The sequence below is a fragment of the Strigops habroptila genome, chromosome 2 (genome assembly GCF_004027225.2).
Source record: "Strigops habroptila isolate Jane chromosome 2, bStrHab1.2.pri, whole genome shotgun sequence".
Classification (NCBI taxonomy): domain Eukaryota; kingdom Metazoa; phylum Chordata; class Aves; order Psittaciformes; family Psittacidae; genus Strigops; species Strigops habroptila.
In genome coordinates this window covers 67,962,292-67,978,390 of record NC_044278.2, presented here as the reverse complement: position 1 = coordinate 67,978,390, position 16,099 = coordinate 67,962,292, and the positions used below count along the sequence as shown (strand labels likewise).

General features: G+C 38.2%; 1 protein-coding gene across 1 annotated transcript; it reads left to right on the top strand.

Moving 5' to 3' along the window:
• The first annotated feature begins 407 nt into the window (after positions 1-407).
• LOC115604438 (protein-lysine methyltransferase METTL21E-like) lies at positions 408-15,725 on the top strand. Its single transcript, XM_030477563.1, has 4 exons — positions 408-543; positions 10,577-10,734; positions 13,231-13,348; positions 14,267-15,725. The coding sequence occupies exons 1-4, from the start codon at positions 408-410 to the stop codon at positions 14,689-14,691; spliced, it is 837 nt and encodes a 278-aa protein (XP_030333423.1). The 3' UTR covers positions 14,692-15,725.
• Positions 15,726-16,099: the final 374 nt, after the last annotated feature.

Sequence of the window (16,099 nt, the reverse complement as noted above, 5' to 3'; positions counted from 1 at the left end):
CTGCTTCCTACTTACTCTCATGTGCAACTTTACTAACAGGTTGTTTCCTTCCCTTCCAAGCCAATTTTTTCAAACAAGATGAGATCTTTTTGGTGCAACTTTTGTTCTCTTTCACAGCTTTGTTGCTACCTTTCCTTCCAATTGTTTATAAAACTACCAACCCTGATTTGAATTTTTTCTAATTTTAAAATTTTTTAAAGTTTATCAGAGGTCTTTTATGTATTTTAAATCTACTTGCTTTTCCCCCTTTTCAGAGTAAAGCAGTTAAACTAGTTTGCTGCTTTTGGGTCTTTCATGCTTTAAAAAATCGATGTTTAGCTGTCTACATGTCAATATTGCCAATAGAAGTAAATAAATACATGTAATTTAATTTTTTTTTTTTTTTTTTTTGTGTGTGTGTGTGTGAAATGTTAAGTGGGGAAAAAGTCATTATATTCAGGCAGGCTTGTGTTTCTTTGTCCCAGGTTTTGTGGCATAGTATGGATTTGACATCATCACAACATAATCGTCTTCAAAATGAACTGATAAAAGAAAGACGAGAAGGTAAATGTTTCTTATTTCACTATGTTTTCTCATTGCACTTAGGAATATTTTTAAGTATAATGAACAAGGTGTCATGCTAACGATGAGCTATCTTCTAATTAGTTTTTTTTCCAGAAGAATTGTGTTTATGGCGCTTGTACAGAAAATACAACAGATAGCGCTGTTGTGGTATTTTAGCTATGCCATAAATACTTGCTTTATGTGCATACTCTGGCCGTGGCAATTTCCTACCAGTGCCTGGCATCTGTCCTCTAGCTATTTGCCTGTGACTGGTTCCAGGGAATGAAGCCATGTCTATGATCAAGCTATTCAGGAGAGGTTTGTTTGCAGCCTGTCAGTTAGGGAGAAGTGGTTATTACAAGCCTGATTTCTGTACAGACAGCCTCAAACCTAACCTTCAGATACCTTCAGGGGCTGTTGGCAGCTTTTTCTCTTAAGCAAGTTCATGGCTGCATGTCTTTCAAGATCCTAAAGCGTCATGAGTAATCCCCTTTTTAGGGGTTACCAGAAGCAGACAAGGTTTTAGGGAAAGTGTGTGTGTTGTTTTAGGATGGAATCTAGTTATGTTCCACAGCTGAGTGTGGAAAAAAAAGGAGGGTTTTTACTATTTTTAATAATATTTTTGTTCAAAATCTCAGCTGAATCATGGTCCATATAAAGCCAGGCTTTTGGGCTCAGTGTCCGGTTTTGCTTTACTACCTCTTCAGCGTGGCAAGGTGGTACCCCAAGTTGATGACCCTCTCCAGAAAGCTGATATTGCACCAGAAGATGGTGGCTGATGGGGATTGGTATAGATTGCTGTTCCACAAAGCACTGTTCAAGTGCCTGAATTTGGAGATTTTCTTTGATGTAATTCGCTTTCCTATTCCATAATTCTCACTTAGACAAAGAGCTCAATGAAAGCTGTGCAATGAAGTATAATTGTTGGGGGAAGAAATATCTAGAAGAATAAATATTAAAGATAGAACTACTGAAGACTGAAATATTAATGACTGTCATTAGGTATTTTGTAGTACATGAAGGCTGATGTAAAGTTGCACAGGCATTTCTATGCTTCTGCAAACTTGGTTATCTAATATTGATTCTCTCTTCATGCAGGATTCAGGGCAGGGAGGAGTGAGTCTGCATGTAATTTCTTTAGCTTTTGAATTATGAAAGTAAATTGCGTTTTGGGGCATTAGGTCAATCTTTGCAAAATTTGTTGGTAGGGCAGAATCTTTAGAGCAAATGCAGAAATGTATTTCTACTTAGCTAACAGAGTAACTGGGTTTATAGCAGTAGCAGGTGGTTCCCTTCTATAAAGTGTCTAGAAACACTTGTTTAAGAGGATGAGGAGACATGAATGGAGAATGAGATATCTTTACAGTTCTATCTGATGCCAGGCTTTGGTATATTAAACTCCATACCAGGGCCTAGAGGTGAAGGGTGCTGAACTGCTGCACAAAGACTTATCTGCTGATCACCCTAGGCCTATACCTTCCTTGTTTTCATTCTTTCCCTCTATCATCTTCCCATTCCTATTTCATTAATTTCACCTACCCAGTGTCAGTCTCTGTGTCTTTGGGTTCATATTCTAGGTCAGTTTCTCTGCTATTTACAGTCTGAGTTCTTCATACACCTTTATGTGCCTTCCCCTTTCCTTCTGAAGTGGCTTGTCACTAGCTCTCCAGGTTAAAACTTCTTATTCTTGTTCATGATTCCCACTACTACTGCTTCTCAGCTTACAGGTAGATCCTCAGACTGTATGATCTTTCTTCTGGTGTCTTTATCCAACCAGCTCTCCATCACATCTGCACCGTTAGATGTCTCTTTTCTTTCCTCGCATGATTTCTCATGATCATTAGCTTTAACTGCCCTTCTCTAAACTTTTCTGAGATCACATTTTGCCACTCCCATTTTAATTTCTTGGAATACTAAATTACCACAAGTGCATAATATAGATCCACCCCAGACTAATTTTATTTGAGACAAAAGGAGGAGAGCAAGTTTGCAAGGCGTACTTGTCCTTGACACTCCATCGTCTCCCTTCACTTGGCCAGGGCTCAGTTTTTAATCCATAAATATCTGCGGAATTGCTGACCTGGTAACCTTCACATATCTCCTGACATTCTAGAAGGGACACGCTCCTTCTACTCACCCTGCTTGAGAGATGTCTTAACCGATGGCAACTAGCGCCATCATTTCAAGTCTTTGGGTGGAGTCCAGAAAGGTGCCTTAAATGGGATGCAGTTGGAATGGAGGCAAGTGAGAAGCAGCCTAAGTCTGTGACTTAGAAGTTAAGATGGGAAGAGGGAGTAACTTAGTCTCTCATTCCTATTTCCTGTGTGATTTTTAAAGGTATTTGTCTTTCTCACTCCCTTTCTCACTGACACTATTCCAATTACTTCAAAGACTTGGCTGTAAAATGTGAAAACATCCTAGGATGAAAGTGTGGAGCCCAAATCTGCCTCTTTTTCAGTGTGCAACTCATAGCTGGGCTTTTGTTTGCTTGTCCTTCTAGCACAGTTCTTACAATCCTGGTTTCCTGATGGCCTGCTTCAGACAGCAACGGAAGAAAGGAGAAGCACCTGGTTCTGTAGGGTGGCTGGAACACACCCCTCAAGTGAGTGAGTTGTGAATGTGAATCCTTCTGAGGAATGTCCAGCACCTAGTTCCTCCATTTCCTGAGTCCTTAAATTGCTGAATCATTCTTTATATCGTGGGCTCTGGAGTTAATAGTGCTGGTGAAAAAATGAGCCTATTTATACTATATATATATTACACTTTTGCTATCTTTCCACTACCGATCTTCCCTTCTTTCATCTTCCTCTTCTTTTGTCTCTTAGCTTTGAATTATGCTTCTCTCTTAAACAAAAACCCTTACAAACAAAAAACAAAAAAGCCAAACAACCTCTTCCATTAATTCTCATCTCAAAAGCATTAACCCTCTGCCCCAAGCTCATGGAAATTGCACCATTAGCTACCTACATTTTTTCTTCACTGCAAGATTGACCTGGAATAACAGAATTCAAATTCTGTTCCTCTTAGGCAACAAACTGTCTCCAAACAAAACAAACCAAAAAAGACTGAAAGAGGTAGTGTGGCATAAGGCTGGAGTATAACCCTATTAAGGAGTGACTAGAGCTAAACCGCACTTCACAGCAAATTAGAATAGTCTAAAAATACCTCTTCTCTGAATTTACCTCTTGGCTATCTCGTAGTAACTTACCTTCGAGCTCTCTTGTTTGAAAGTGGCAGCATTCAAGTACTATAGTAAACATCAGGTGTACTAATTTAAATTAACACTTCTCAGTTCCTTTTCTCTCCCCCCAACAAGTAGACCTGCTTTTGCTGAAGGCATTGCTAAACTCAAATAGAAAATTCTTGTTTATAGATGAAATAGAAGTTGGAGGTAACACCCAAATAATCAAATTACATTAACTCTGTAGAGAAGTCTGTAACATTCTTCCTTCTCAGCCTTGTGCCTGTCTTCCCTGTTTTCAAGTTTCCCTTTGCAGTAGCTGCATTTCAACAATAAATCAAATGCTTCTCACTGCAATACAAGAAAGGCAGCATGATCAGTGTTTCAAGGTTACTTTCAGGTCCTTTCCTCAAAGAAATATTTTAGGTATTAGTAGTAGTAGGGGAAAATTGGCAGGCATTTTGTTGAGTCCCTTCTGTTCTGCTGGCTATGGTATCCGGCACGTTCTGGCATGTCACTACGAGGAAGTAAGAGCTTTCAATGGCACAAAGCTCTCTTGACAGGGCAAAGTAAGAGATGTGAAAGATTAGACTAGACAATGGCTTACAGTGTCTAAATTACTCACCCAGAGCCTTCTTATCCATCAGGAAATTGGCTGTTGGCCTTTTATAATGTACATTAGACTATCTAATTTAAGAACACAGTCTGCTTTTGTAGTCAAAAGGGAAAATGTTCACTTATCGTTAGAGATTAAATAGTTGCTCAGCCTAGACCTGGAGATGTTTTCAGTGACAGATAAACCTGATGAAGTAACAGGGGAAGTACTTGGCACATCTGACTTCATTATGTGTTCATGACATAATCTGACTATGGTACTTCTATTTTCAGCCTTCTAGTGGTTTTGGATGACCTGTGACTTGGATGGGGCTGGGATATCAGTGGTGTGAATTTCAAATTGAAAATGTGGCTCTCAAGCCTGAATAAATACATAGACTGGTTATTGTGAGCATATCCCTCTGCTGTTCTTGTCTCCTTGTGCTCCAAGCTAAGTGCATCTTGCCTCTTGGCTGAGAAGGGGCTGCCTGTGGGTGACAGTTTTGTATTTCTGCATTTCAAAGTATAAAGTTTCAGGTATTATATACCCTGACGTAGTATCTTAGATCAATCAATGTAATATACCTCATCATTGCCATCACTTGAGCAGTTTGAGCTTGTAATGAATGTACTAGAATGCCTACACTCGATTATGTGATCATTTCCCTCTTTTTTCCTTACTTCATCCCTACCTACTATTAACTGTGTAGCTTAGATAAGTACTGTTCCATTACTTTGCTTTATATTCTCAGAATGGTGTAGGTTACATCTGGCTTTTGGAAGGTCAAGGGCATGATTAGATTTCCGTCTTAACTCCTTTCTTTAAGGGTCCTTAAGCTGTAATGGAATGTGATCAAATAGAAATAGGTGGAATGAAGTAAAGATACTAAAGTGATACCACCTGGAATTTGAGGACTATTCTTTGATTCAGGATTGTGTACGTTTCCATGGAGCCATCTGTAATGGCTCCTGAGATGTCAGTAGCTCAGTACAAATTATGAGTCTCCAAAGTCCCTTAGAATCAGGACCTAATGTAGATTTGGGGTAAACTTCCTCTGAACTGTTGGAAATACCCAGGTGGATTCACAGGGCTACCTGATGAACAGTCCTATCAGTGTAGTAATGTAACTCTTCTCCAGTCACCTCTTATGGTTACAGAACTAGTTGCAGATCTATTCCCTTGATGACCTTTCTGCAGGTGTCTTCTTGATGCTGGGATATAAAGATAGCTATTACATAAATCTATATAAAGATATATAGAACAGACATAGTGTATATTATACGTATTTTTAGTATGTATATTAAAAATATATATTATACATATATTTTAAAAATATATATATATAATAACCCATCTTAAATCTTTACTTGGATGATTCCATTTCCATGCGTCCAGAGTGGGGAGATCTGAAGAGTCCTAGCTATCATGGTTCTTGGAACTTTCTCTCATGCATTACTCAACCAGTCACGTCAGCACAGGTAGTCCTCCTGTGTTCATTAAACTCAGAAGCAACTGCTGAGAAGTCTTAGAGGAACCATGTACATCTTTACAGCTGTTGGTACGTGGTTCTTAAAATACTTGTAAGTGCAAGTCTAAATGATAAATTTAAAATCTAAACTGTACAGGTGAGAATATACTGTTTCTGAAGAAGGGAGAATGTTGCTGTCTTTCGGGGGAACTTTGTCAGGCCAAGTTCATGCTGAAGGCTTGGATTTCATTCCTTCTGCCAGTTGGGGAAGATCCATTAAAGCAGGTGAGAAGCAGAAGACAGCTGGGTCTAGTTTCCGTATTACGTTGGACTGGGACACCATTTGACCTCGAGAGATCAAGTAAGGTCAGGCCAGGACTTGAAAGAGACTAATCTATATTTCTTTCCCCTGTAGGTTGTTTTGATGAATTATTGGGTGAAGCTATCGTTTCTGGATTAATGCTGTTTTAATCCATTAGCAAAGTACTTGGAGGATGTTTTGTTACTATGTGTGCTGTTTGTGATTGAGTCTGAAAATGGACATATTGACTGCCAGTATATTCTTCACAGCTTTCACATGGAAAGGTCATTTTACTTCAATTTTTAACCACATTTTAATCCAGGTATCTAGACAATGGTATCTATTTTTTTTTTTAATGTAATTTTAATTCAGCCCCCTTACATTTGCTGCTTTTCCTGCATGTAAAGTGGTGCTTATCAGTGCCTTTTTCTGTTCCCTTTTTATTCAGTGGAGAATGCATTTATGTAGTCAGTATCATTAGTTATGCAGTGGGAGATTTAACATATGCTATTAACTGATGGAAGATACACAACCGAATGTTAAGTTTACTGTTTCCTGATGGAGCTGTATACTCCCAAGCATAATTTTATGTGTAAAGGGAACAGTTGATCATGTAACAAACAGAAACTATTTCTATTAATTCTCAGCAAAAAGTGTGCAGATAAAGATAACCTAAGGCCCATTGCTGTGATTTGCTTTGTTGTTAAAGATAAAGATGCTGCAGGTCGCAACTTGTTCTATTCTGACCTGGCCTATCTCCTGCTATTTTCCTTCTGCCTTCTCTTCTCCACTTGAAGGATTTCTCCAACTCTGTCTCAGCAGAATTTACATCTTTTTCTTTCTTTATGTTTTGTTCTAGTATAAAACACTTCATTTGACATTTGAATGTGTCAGCAAAATCCTGTTTCCCTACAGAAGATTTTGCAGCTTGACACACGTTACTTTAACTAACCTGTCACCAACTTCGTAACTCCAGTCTTCCACATGATTTAGTATGTCTCTTTGAAAAACTGTGTTCGCATTTCACTTGTCATAATGATGATTGCTTTGCCTTTGAGAATGATTACACTGTTTTCTTCATGATGTGATTGGCATAGTGCAAGATGTGTAAGCAGTATATGACTTTTCTCCCTCAGCCCTGATATTAACTTAAAATCAAGCGAGTTCAACGAACATGTTCCAAACTTTACCTTTACAAATGCTGTAAGAAATTAACCTATTAGGCAGAAAGTCTTAACTTAAAGACATTCAAATTCTATTTCAAGAAGAATTTGGGGCACCTTAGATAGAAACTTTGCTGTGAACACAAGTTCAAGACCAAAGGAGCACTCTCTATTTCACTAACAAAAATAATTTCAAGTTCTGTATGTTACCTGAACAGGATCAGACTGTTTCATCTTAATGTAAATAAGGTTGTAGCACCTGAAAATCCAGTAGTCACTGTGTATACATGCTCATGCAAAGAGACGAATAGTCTGAAGAAAATAATTCTACCTCCATCCCTCTTCAAATGTGACCTACTTGGTCAAATCCAGGCAAATGAAGAAGGGAGGAACCAGTCCTAGCAGACCTTTAAGTTTGACAGTTTAGTATGGGTGCTCAAGTAGTATTGCTGGAAATGCCCATTATGCACTTCCTTTCTTACAATTATTGAAAGCCAGGTCAGTCAAGCCTCTTCTTCTCTTGTTGACCCTATTCCACTGACGAATGAGCTCTTCTTGTCTTAAAATGTCATTAAAATCCATTCACTGAGTCATAATTCCAAGACTTTTTCTTCCTGAACAAGAGAATATGGACTAATGCAGATAAATGCTACTTCTGGGATAATAGCTTCTTATCGGATTTTTACATCTGCTACCAATAAACTAGTTTGATCAAAGTACCAGCAGAACTTTCTCAATGTTTGCAGGTACCAAAAGACTTCATCTCGCTTGGATTTTGCTTACTCTGTTAACAATTTTCTTGTGACTTGAAAGATTTCCCCACTAGTTTGTAATTTTTCCGCTCTGACTGCTCTGAAGGCAGTTACAGAAAAAAAATAACTTTCCGCTTGGGCAGTCTCACAAGTAGTTTAGTTATTTTGAAAGACATAAAGCAGAAAATAGAGTGCCTTTTGCAGTATGAAGGGAAACTTGTGTGTAGGTAAGCAAATCTAACTAGGAGTCTACATTCCTTATGTTGTCAGCACTTTTAGTCAGAATCATTAGAGTCCTGGTCATGATAAAATTTCTCATTAAGGTTTTGAAGCCTGTCTACCATATAACGTCTCTGATGAATTACATACTCTCTTTTGATTCTCTATAATATTAAGATCTTCTTAAGGGGAAGATAAAAATACAAAAATCTCTTTAAATTTTTCCGGATAACCCACCTGGGGGATTACCAAAGGGATGAGATGGCCAAAGATTTAAATGGTAGTACTAATCAGCAGATTCGGGATTCTTAGTTCATGGGTGTGGACAGTTTAGCTCAAGTAGCGAGCAGTGGCCTACAAACTTGGTTAGTGTAAGTGCTATGCAAGCCGTAAGTAGAAAGATTGCCGATAACATAAGGAATAGGTGGGAAATGTTTATTGAACACTAGAGGGGTAGCTGTAATGCTGCTGAAGTTTCATAGATCTTCTGGCAGAAGCTTTGTAAGTTGAGACTTAGTGAGTTACTGTTTCTCAACAAAATTGGATCCAAAATAGATATCAAGGGAGGAAGAATCAAGAAAAATGGTTGTAATTGGGAGGTAATAGAAGGAATAGCTTTTTATTTCCACAGCTATTACTGATCACAGAACAAGATCCGACTGCTCTAAGCAATCAGAGAAGATTAAAAGCAGGCTATATCTGGTATGCCTGGAAACAGGAGGATATATTAAATACGCTTACGATATGTGTAATAAGACAGCTTCATATTAATTCTTCCACCTGAAAAGATTAATTTTGCCCTGGAGCAGTATTTCTCTGGCACTTAACTCCTGTTTGTGCAGAGTTCCCTGATTGCAGGCACAATGACGCATGTGTTTTCTCTCAACACTAGAGGCTTTCAGAATACATGATGGGCTGCCACATGCTACTTATTTCCTAACATCTTAATCTCATAGTTTCAATGTTGACTAATTTACTTGTTACCTTTATAAAATTATACTGCTTTTTTTTTTTCTTTTTTTTTGTTTTCCTTTTCCAGTAGCATATGCATTGCATTATTTTAATTTTGCAGTATCCCATGATTAGGGTTATCCCCCATCCTCCTGATGTGGTTTTGTTTGATATTATCTCTTTTTTTTTTTTTTGTTCACTATGCTTTTATTTCTTGGTCCTTCTACAACAAGGAAGGGAGAGAGACTTTATGAATAGGTTATGGCAATAAAAATATTGAGGCCTATGGCAGAGCAAATAACAACACTTGAGGCCATCATGTCCTGTGACTACAGTGGTTTGAAGGGAAAGAAAATGTGAAGAATCTTCAGTACACCAATGTGTTTTATGCTTATGAGAACATAAATATTTTGATTTTTAATAGCCATTGGGCCTGCAGTTTCTTTGCAGATCCTGATCTCTGATTTTGATGGTAACTACAGGCTTGGTACAGAAACTCTGCTTTGGATGAGGTGGTAACCCAGTTACCTGTATCTATAGCATGCTTTCCACGAAGTGTAACTTGTAAACGTGTGAACATATTTAGCTGATTTGCAAAAGTGTCATAGGTGGCTGTGAAAGCAAATTTCCTGTGAAAACTTGGAGTGATTTTAGACTTTGCTAAGAAAATGCTCTGAACAGCTTCGCTTTTTTTTTTTTTTTTTTTTTTTAATTTACTTTTTAACATTGTGGTGCAGCTTTGTGTTATCCAGGGTTGTGTTAGCTATCATAAATATCCTTTGCTTAGCAACAGGGGTGACATTTGGAATATCAAGCCAACTGGAAACAATCCCTCTGACAGGGCTCTGTTGGGGTGGGTGGATGGGCTTCCCTGTCAACACTAGTTCTTTCGCTGCTATCTGTCATAACTTGTGTTGCTAGGATCTATTTCACAAGTTTTGTGACAGACTTATAAATGATACTGTGTCTCCTTTTGTTTACTGTCAGAAAGAAGCATAATGTGGGGAAAGTGAACAGTAAAAGGATATGGAAAATAATTAAAAATCTGGGCACATAAGATCATGAGTGTCTATACTCAGGCAGCTGTTCTTGAAGGGAAAAAGAAGTTAAATTTCCTTTAGATTGCTGAAATGGAAAGCAATGTATGGTAACATTTCACTTCTCTACTTTTTAATGAGCTTGGTTTTCTTCAGCAAAACAGGAAAGAAACTATTTTGTCATAAACTGAAAACATAAATTAGGATTCAGGAGATTTCCCATGTTTGATGCTAACCATTAATTAACATATTTTTATTCACAGATGTAATTCACATTCTTGCTTCTAAATCAGCTTTTCATTATAAATTGTTAGTTTCATTACCAGTACACTCAGTCTCTTTGACCTTTTATGCTTTTGCTTCCAGGGGAAAAAGAAGATGAACAGATAGTTGCAGAAATCATGAGAAGGCGCTTTTTTCCTGCTCTTATGACTCATAAAGCCTGGGAAGGCTTTCATTTTGCTGGCCATGAGATAAGAATTACAGAAGCCATTGATTGTTATGGGGCAGTCGTCTGGCCATCGGTACAATATTTATGCAATACTGTTATTTCATAATTTTGAAGTCTTCTAGCATTTTTAATTTGTTTTGCCTGATAAATATGTTTTGTTGTACGTTGCAAACATGAGGAAAACCTTCTGTGCTTCTCTGTCTCCTTTCTGCAAATCCCAAACCTGAGTTTAGCTTGGTTTCATACGGATTCCTGGTTCTCAAAGCTTAAATGGTATTTCATGTTTGTGTCTCTATCATACAAGCTGTATGATCTTGTGTGCCCTCCTCACTTACCAGTAAGTTTTGATCCTATTGGCTAATTAGAAACATATTTTGAAAGAAATAGGGCAGTCTTATGATGATTACATTTCTATACATTCTATAAATAGCTGTACAGCAGGCAGATCAAGATTGCGAAAGCAGCTGTGATACGAGTTCACAAGGTATTAGGACTCATAAGGGCTGCTCAACATACCTGTATGGGAGTATTTACCTTGTAAAATATGTAGACATGGGAAAAGGTTCAGCTTGAGCTTTCAGTTTCTTAAACAGCCAGAAATCTAGTGGGAGAGAACCATTGTCATTGGTTATTGATGTAAGAACCATCAACATGCCTATCACAGAATCATAGAATAGTAAGGGTTGGAAAGGACCTTAAGATCATCTAGTTCCAACCCCCCTGCCATGGGCAGGGACACCTTGCACTGAACCATGTGGTCCAAGGCTCTGTCCAACCTGGCCTTGAATACCGACCCTCTTCAGGATTTTGAATCTGTGCAATGCAACTGCCTGTTTCAAAATAATTAAGAATGAAAAAAACCCCTGTGTTCAGGGAGGTGCCACTATGCACCACTGACACTTGTGGCATCCAGAGAACATCCCTGAAACAGAACCATCTTCAGAAGCCTCTGTAGGATGGAGAGGACTAAAACCCGGAGGGCTCCGTTTCTGTTCCAGTGGTATCAGCCTCCTAGGATCTTTAAGAAATTTGGCCATACTACAGCTGAGGACATTTAGCATTCTCTGCTGTTTTGAACTTCAAACAATTTTCCTCGTCTTAGCAGACCTGGACAAGCCATTTATACTATATCTTTTAGCAGCCTCAGTGCATGTCTTTCCTGGAAGGGTTCAGCCAGTTTAACTGTGGAAGGAAGGCAACCCTTCTTCCTGTGTCTTTTCATGTTCCTCCTTCTAGTTCCATTCAGCAGTATTTGAACCCTTCCAAAAATGTCAGTCAAATTTGTCGAGAGGACAGAAACTTTAAGGAAAATAAAGTTTCTGCATGTTTCATGGGAAGGAGGGCAGATTTCAAAGTTTCCATAATTTAACCCACAGAAATACTGATCCTGCCAGCCAGTTTCTACAACAGAATATGGCAAAACTCCAGGGGACAAATTATAGGAATGTATGGAGCCAACAATAAATCTTAATATAATGTGGTTTTAAATGTCGGTCAAACATCAGACACGATCTTTAGGAACCTGGCTTTAATTAGTCCTGGTGCTCACAGACTTACTTCTATAGCAAAGCTTTGTTGAACATGAGACGTATGGAAGTTTGCATAAAAGACCCTACTCTTTTTGCTCTGAATTAAGAGGTAGAAAGCAAAAATTTGTTTGCATTTCTAGCATGTTAACATTGGGTCAATAGTACTCCTGTTCCTTTCCTTCTACTTCTTAATTGGTCAAAAGCAAAACTAAGTGTGTAATCTTCTTGTGCCAGACCAAGCCTCTGGTAATTGCCTTTCCAAATGGTCATATGTATTTATCAATAGAGACTATATAGTTATCTAAGCCCGGGAAAAACTGTGGGAGACAAGCTGGAAACTATCTTTGCAAGAGCAATAAAGTTAGAAACTTCTATTTCAGTGTGAACTAAAACTCACTGGTTAGTATGAGACAAAGCAGAAAAACAGAAGAAGCTGCTTAATGACAGTTGATAAAGGCATATATGAGGAGTTTGTTGTAGAGGGCTCTTTGTGGCTTTGCTCTAAAAGTTTGCTAGGATTAACAAGGTAAGCACGTAGAAACTGAAAACAAACTGAACTGGAAGACAAGGGATAAATCTGTTTGTCCCTTTTGAATCATTAGGTATTTAATTATTAGAAATAATTAACTGTTGGAAGACCTTAACAAAGGCTGTGGATTTTCTCTCACAAGCAGTCCTTATATCAAGATGTCTTTGGGAAGGACATGTTCTAACTCAACCAGAAGTGCTGTTATAAGCAGGATCTGGTGACTGGAATTTTATAGCTCATGTTATGCAGCATGACTGACTAATTGCAGTTGTTCCTCCTGGCTGTAATGCTTTGTAAGCCTATACTGAGGCATGTTGTGGCATTTATTTTGTGAGTCTATAGAGCTCAAAGATCATAGTGAGGAGCCCTTTAGGGACAGTGCTTGGATGATTATTGCTCATTTGAACAGACAAGAATTTTTTTTGCATGCTTTTAAATGACAATGCATATTTAGTGAAGGGATTTATTTCATTAATTTGTTCAGTATGTTCATGGATTCCCTCCCCTACAGGCTCTTGTTCTGTGTTATTTTTTGGAAAATAATTCTAAACAATACAATTTGGTTGACAAAAATGTGATTGAAATTGGAGCTGGAACTGGGTTGGTCTCCATAGTAGCCAGTTTACTGGGTGAGTACCTGCCATTGCTCTTATGCTCTTGGAAACATCTCTCAGGTGAATACTGGAGGGCAAAAGAAGTGGGTCAGTTCTTCTAAAAGACTTGTTTGAAAGCTTTCAACTGCAAGAAAAAGTAAGTTCCAAAAGGCTTGTTTGGAAACCTGTTCAGTTATTTTTTTTTTCTATAAAGCTGTGACTGTATTGATGCAATAAAGGAGGTCCCAGTAGATTATGATGTCATTAACAGTGTTAAACAAGGGACCAAAATAAGAAATCTGTGGCCTCTCAGGGTGTGAGTGGCAGATGAAACCAGGTGTAGTCTTGAGCAATGCACCACCTTCCATTGACCCAACAACTCTTGGTTGCCAGGTCATTTTCTTTCCATTTGTGTTCAGCATTTTATTTCAATAACTGATCAGCAACTTAATTTTTCTGCTACGGACACTGCTATGTTTTCTCTCATGGTATCCTATTTTTCCTCAAGAGTGATCCAGCTCAGTAACTTCTACATTTTAACAGAATTTTAGCTTTCTGTAGTCTGAGAAAGCTGCTTCGTATGTGAAAAAGAAAGAACCCAAAGCAGTGCTTCAATCTCATGATGACTTCTTGGAGTGGGTAACTGGCATTTTTCAGTCCCTAGTTGCTCACTGTATTTTTAACCAATATTATATCAAGATCTAGTATCTGATTTCTCCCCACTCATCCCCAAATTCATTCAGCTGGCAACCCATAGAGTAGAACTACTGGGAACCAAATCTTTATTTTAAGCACAATGGCTAGGAGCTATTTGGATCATTTGCGTTGTTCTGCTCCCCTCGGAAAGCTACCTGCTAAAGGCAGTTCCTTGTGCAGGTAGCTTTCATTTATACTATATCTTTTACTCAAGTCTTGAAGTATATTCAAAGTTTGTTTGTTTTCTCCCTGTCACAGGTGCACTTGTGACTGCCACTGATTTGCCAGAACTGCTTGGAAACCTTCAGCATAATGTTTTCCGAAATACAAAGATGAAATGCAAGCACCAGCCTCATGTTAAAGAATTGTCTTGGGGAGTTGATCTGGAAAAGAATTTTCCTAGGTCTTCCTGTCACTTCGACTACATTATGGCTGCTGATGTAGTTTACCACCATCCCTTCCTGGATGAACTTCTCCTAACTTTTGATCACTTGTGCAAGAATGACACTGTTATTCTGTGGGCTATGAGATTTAGGTTGGAAAAGGAGAACCAATTTGTTGGCAGATTTCAGACACTGTTTAATTTAGAAGTGCTCTCTGATTTCCCCAGTTTGAACATAACCCTGTATAAGGCAATGAGGAAAAGCAGGATGACAGCCAGACCTTCCAAACTCATGGTCTAAAAGAGAGATAGAGGGAATTGACAGCTTCAGCTGTTCTGCAGCTTGTTCTCTTTTCAGTAATTTCCACATTAGTAACTGCTAACACCTGCATGAATATCATTTTTTTTAGAGTTAGCTAAAACAGAGCATCAGATTCCTAGTGCATCCCTAACAAATTCCTAAATTCAATTTGCTGATACATTTCTTCTGCATATGAAACTATCTTTGATGTTTTCTTGACTTTTATGTGCTAAGCTGACAATACTAATAACTTTTGCAAGTCTTACCTTAATTGTTATGAGTTATGTAATGAATATTTCCAATAGCTTTCAATTGCAGCTTTGCATGTCTTATAAGATCAACTGATCGTTTAAAACTTAAGACTATGATAAATCTTTATATTTAAAAGTTGTGGTGTTAAATCTGATTTTTCCCTCTTCTCATTATTATGTAAATCCTTCATTTGAATAGCCTTTATTAGCACATTAGCTGAAAACAACCCACCACCTGGGAAATATACTGTCATAACAAAGGGACAGAACGTATTAGTTACCCTTTGATTTAATGATCATACTTTCTTCCCCTTCCATTTTTTATTTAGATTAGGGGATTCTTTAACAAAAAGCTGCACACATGAGGCAAGAGGGAGTTAAAAGTTTTGTTGCTTGAACAAAGGTCTTGGATTAGAAAAGTACAGCATATCACCAGCTGCCCTTTGCAAAGACCTTAAATTCTTAGAGGTCTGCTCCTCCAAAAATAGACAGTTATCTGGACCTCAGGGAACAACAGTGGAAAAAGGAGAGTGGCCATTCAAAGAAGAGTTTTGTGCTGCCGGCTGGTGGTGTCTGGAGGTAGGAAACTAAACCAGCCTGACACGGTGTGGCTGAAGCATGGGCAGGCTTAGGTATTTTTTTGTTTTTGTAGTATGGGAAAACAAAATACTTTTCTCTTACCCAATCAATACAGTGTGTTCCTGTTTTCAGTGCTCAGATTAATGTCCTTGGAAGGCTATCAAAGAGCTTTCTTTTGGGAAGATTAATAAAATTATTCTTTGCACACCCCATATTTTCTGATTCTGTTTGTAATTGAGTGCGAGAGACCTTCAAATCCCTTGCAGGCTAGAGAGGCAGGCTAGAGAGGAAAACCTATCTCATGTGCTAATGTCCAGGAGCTAATGTAACCACCTCTGCTGCAGCACACAATTGCTCTAGTAATATGAGGGCTCTGGGGCTGTCAGTCTTCATTGTCTTAGTTCCTATTTGCATTCCCACCAGGAGTTTTTTATTTATTGTCAGATTTGAGCATAGAAATAATTTTTTTTCCCTGCTGTGTAATAGAAATAGTTTAAGTGAATAAAAAAAACAACCCATGGATTTCTGCCTTTTCAAGATTTTCTCTCCACGCTTCCTTCCTCCTAACTCACTTGCAA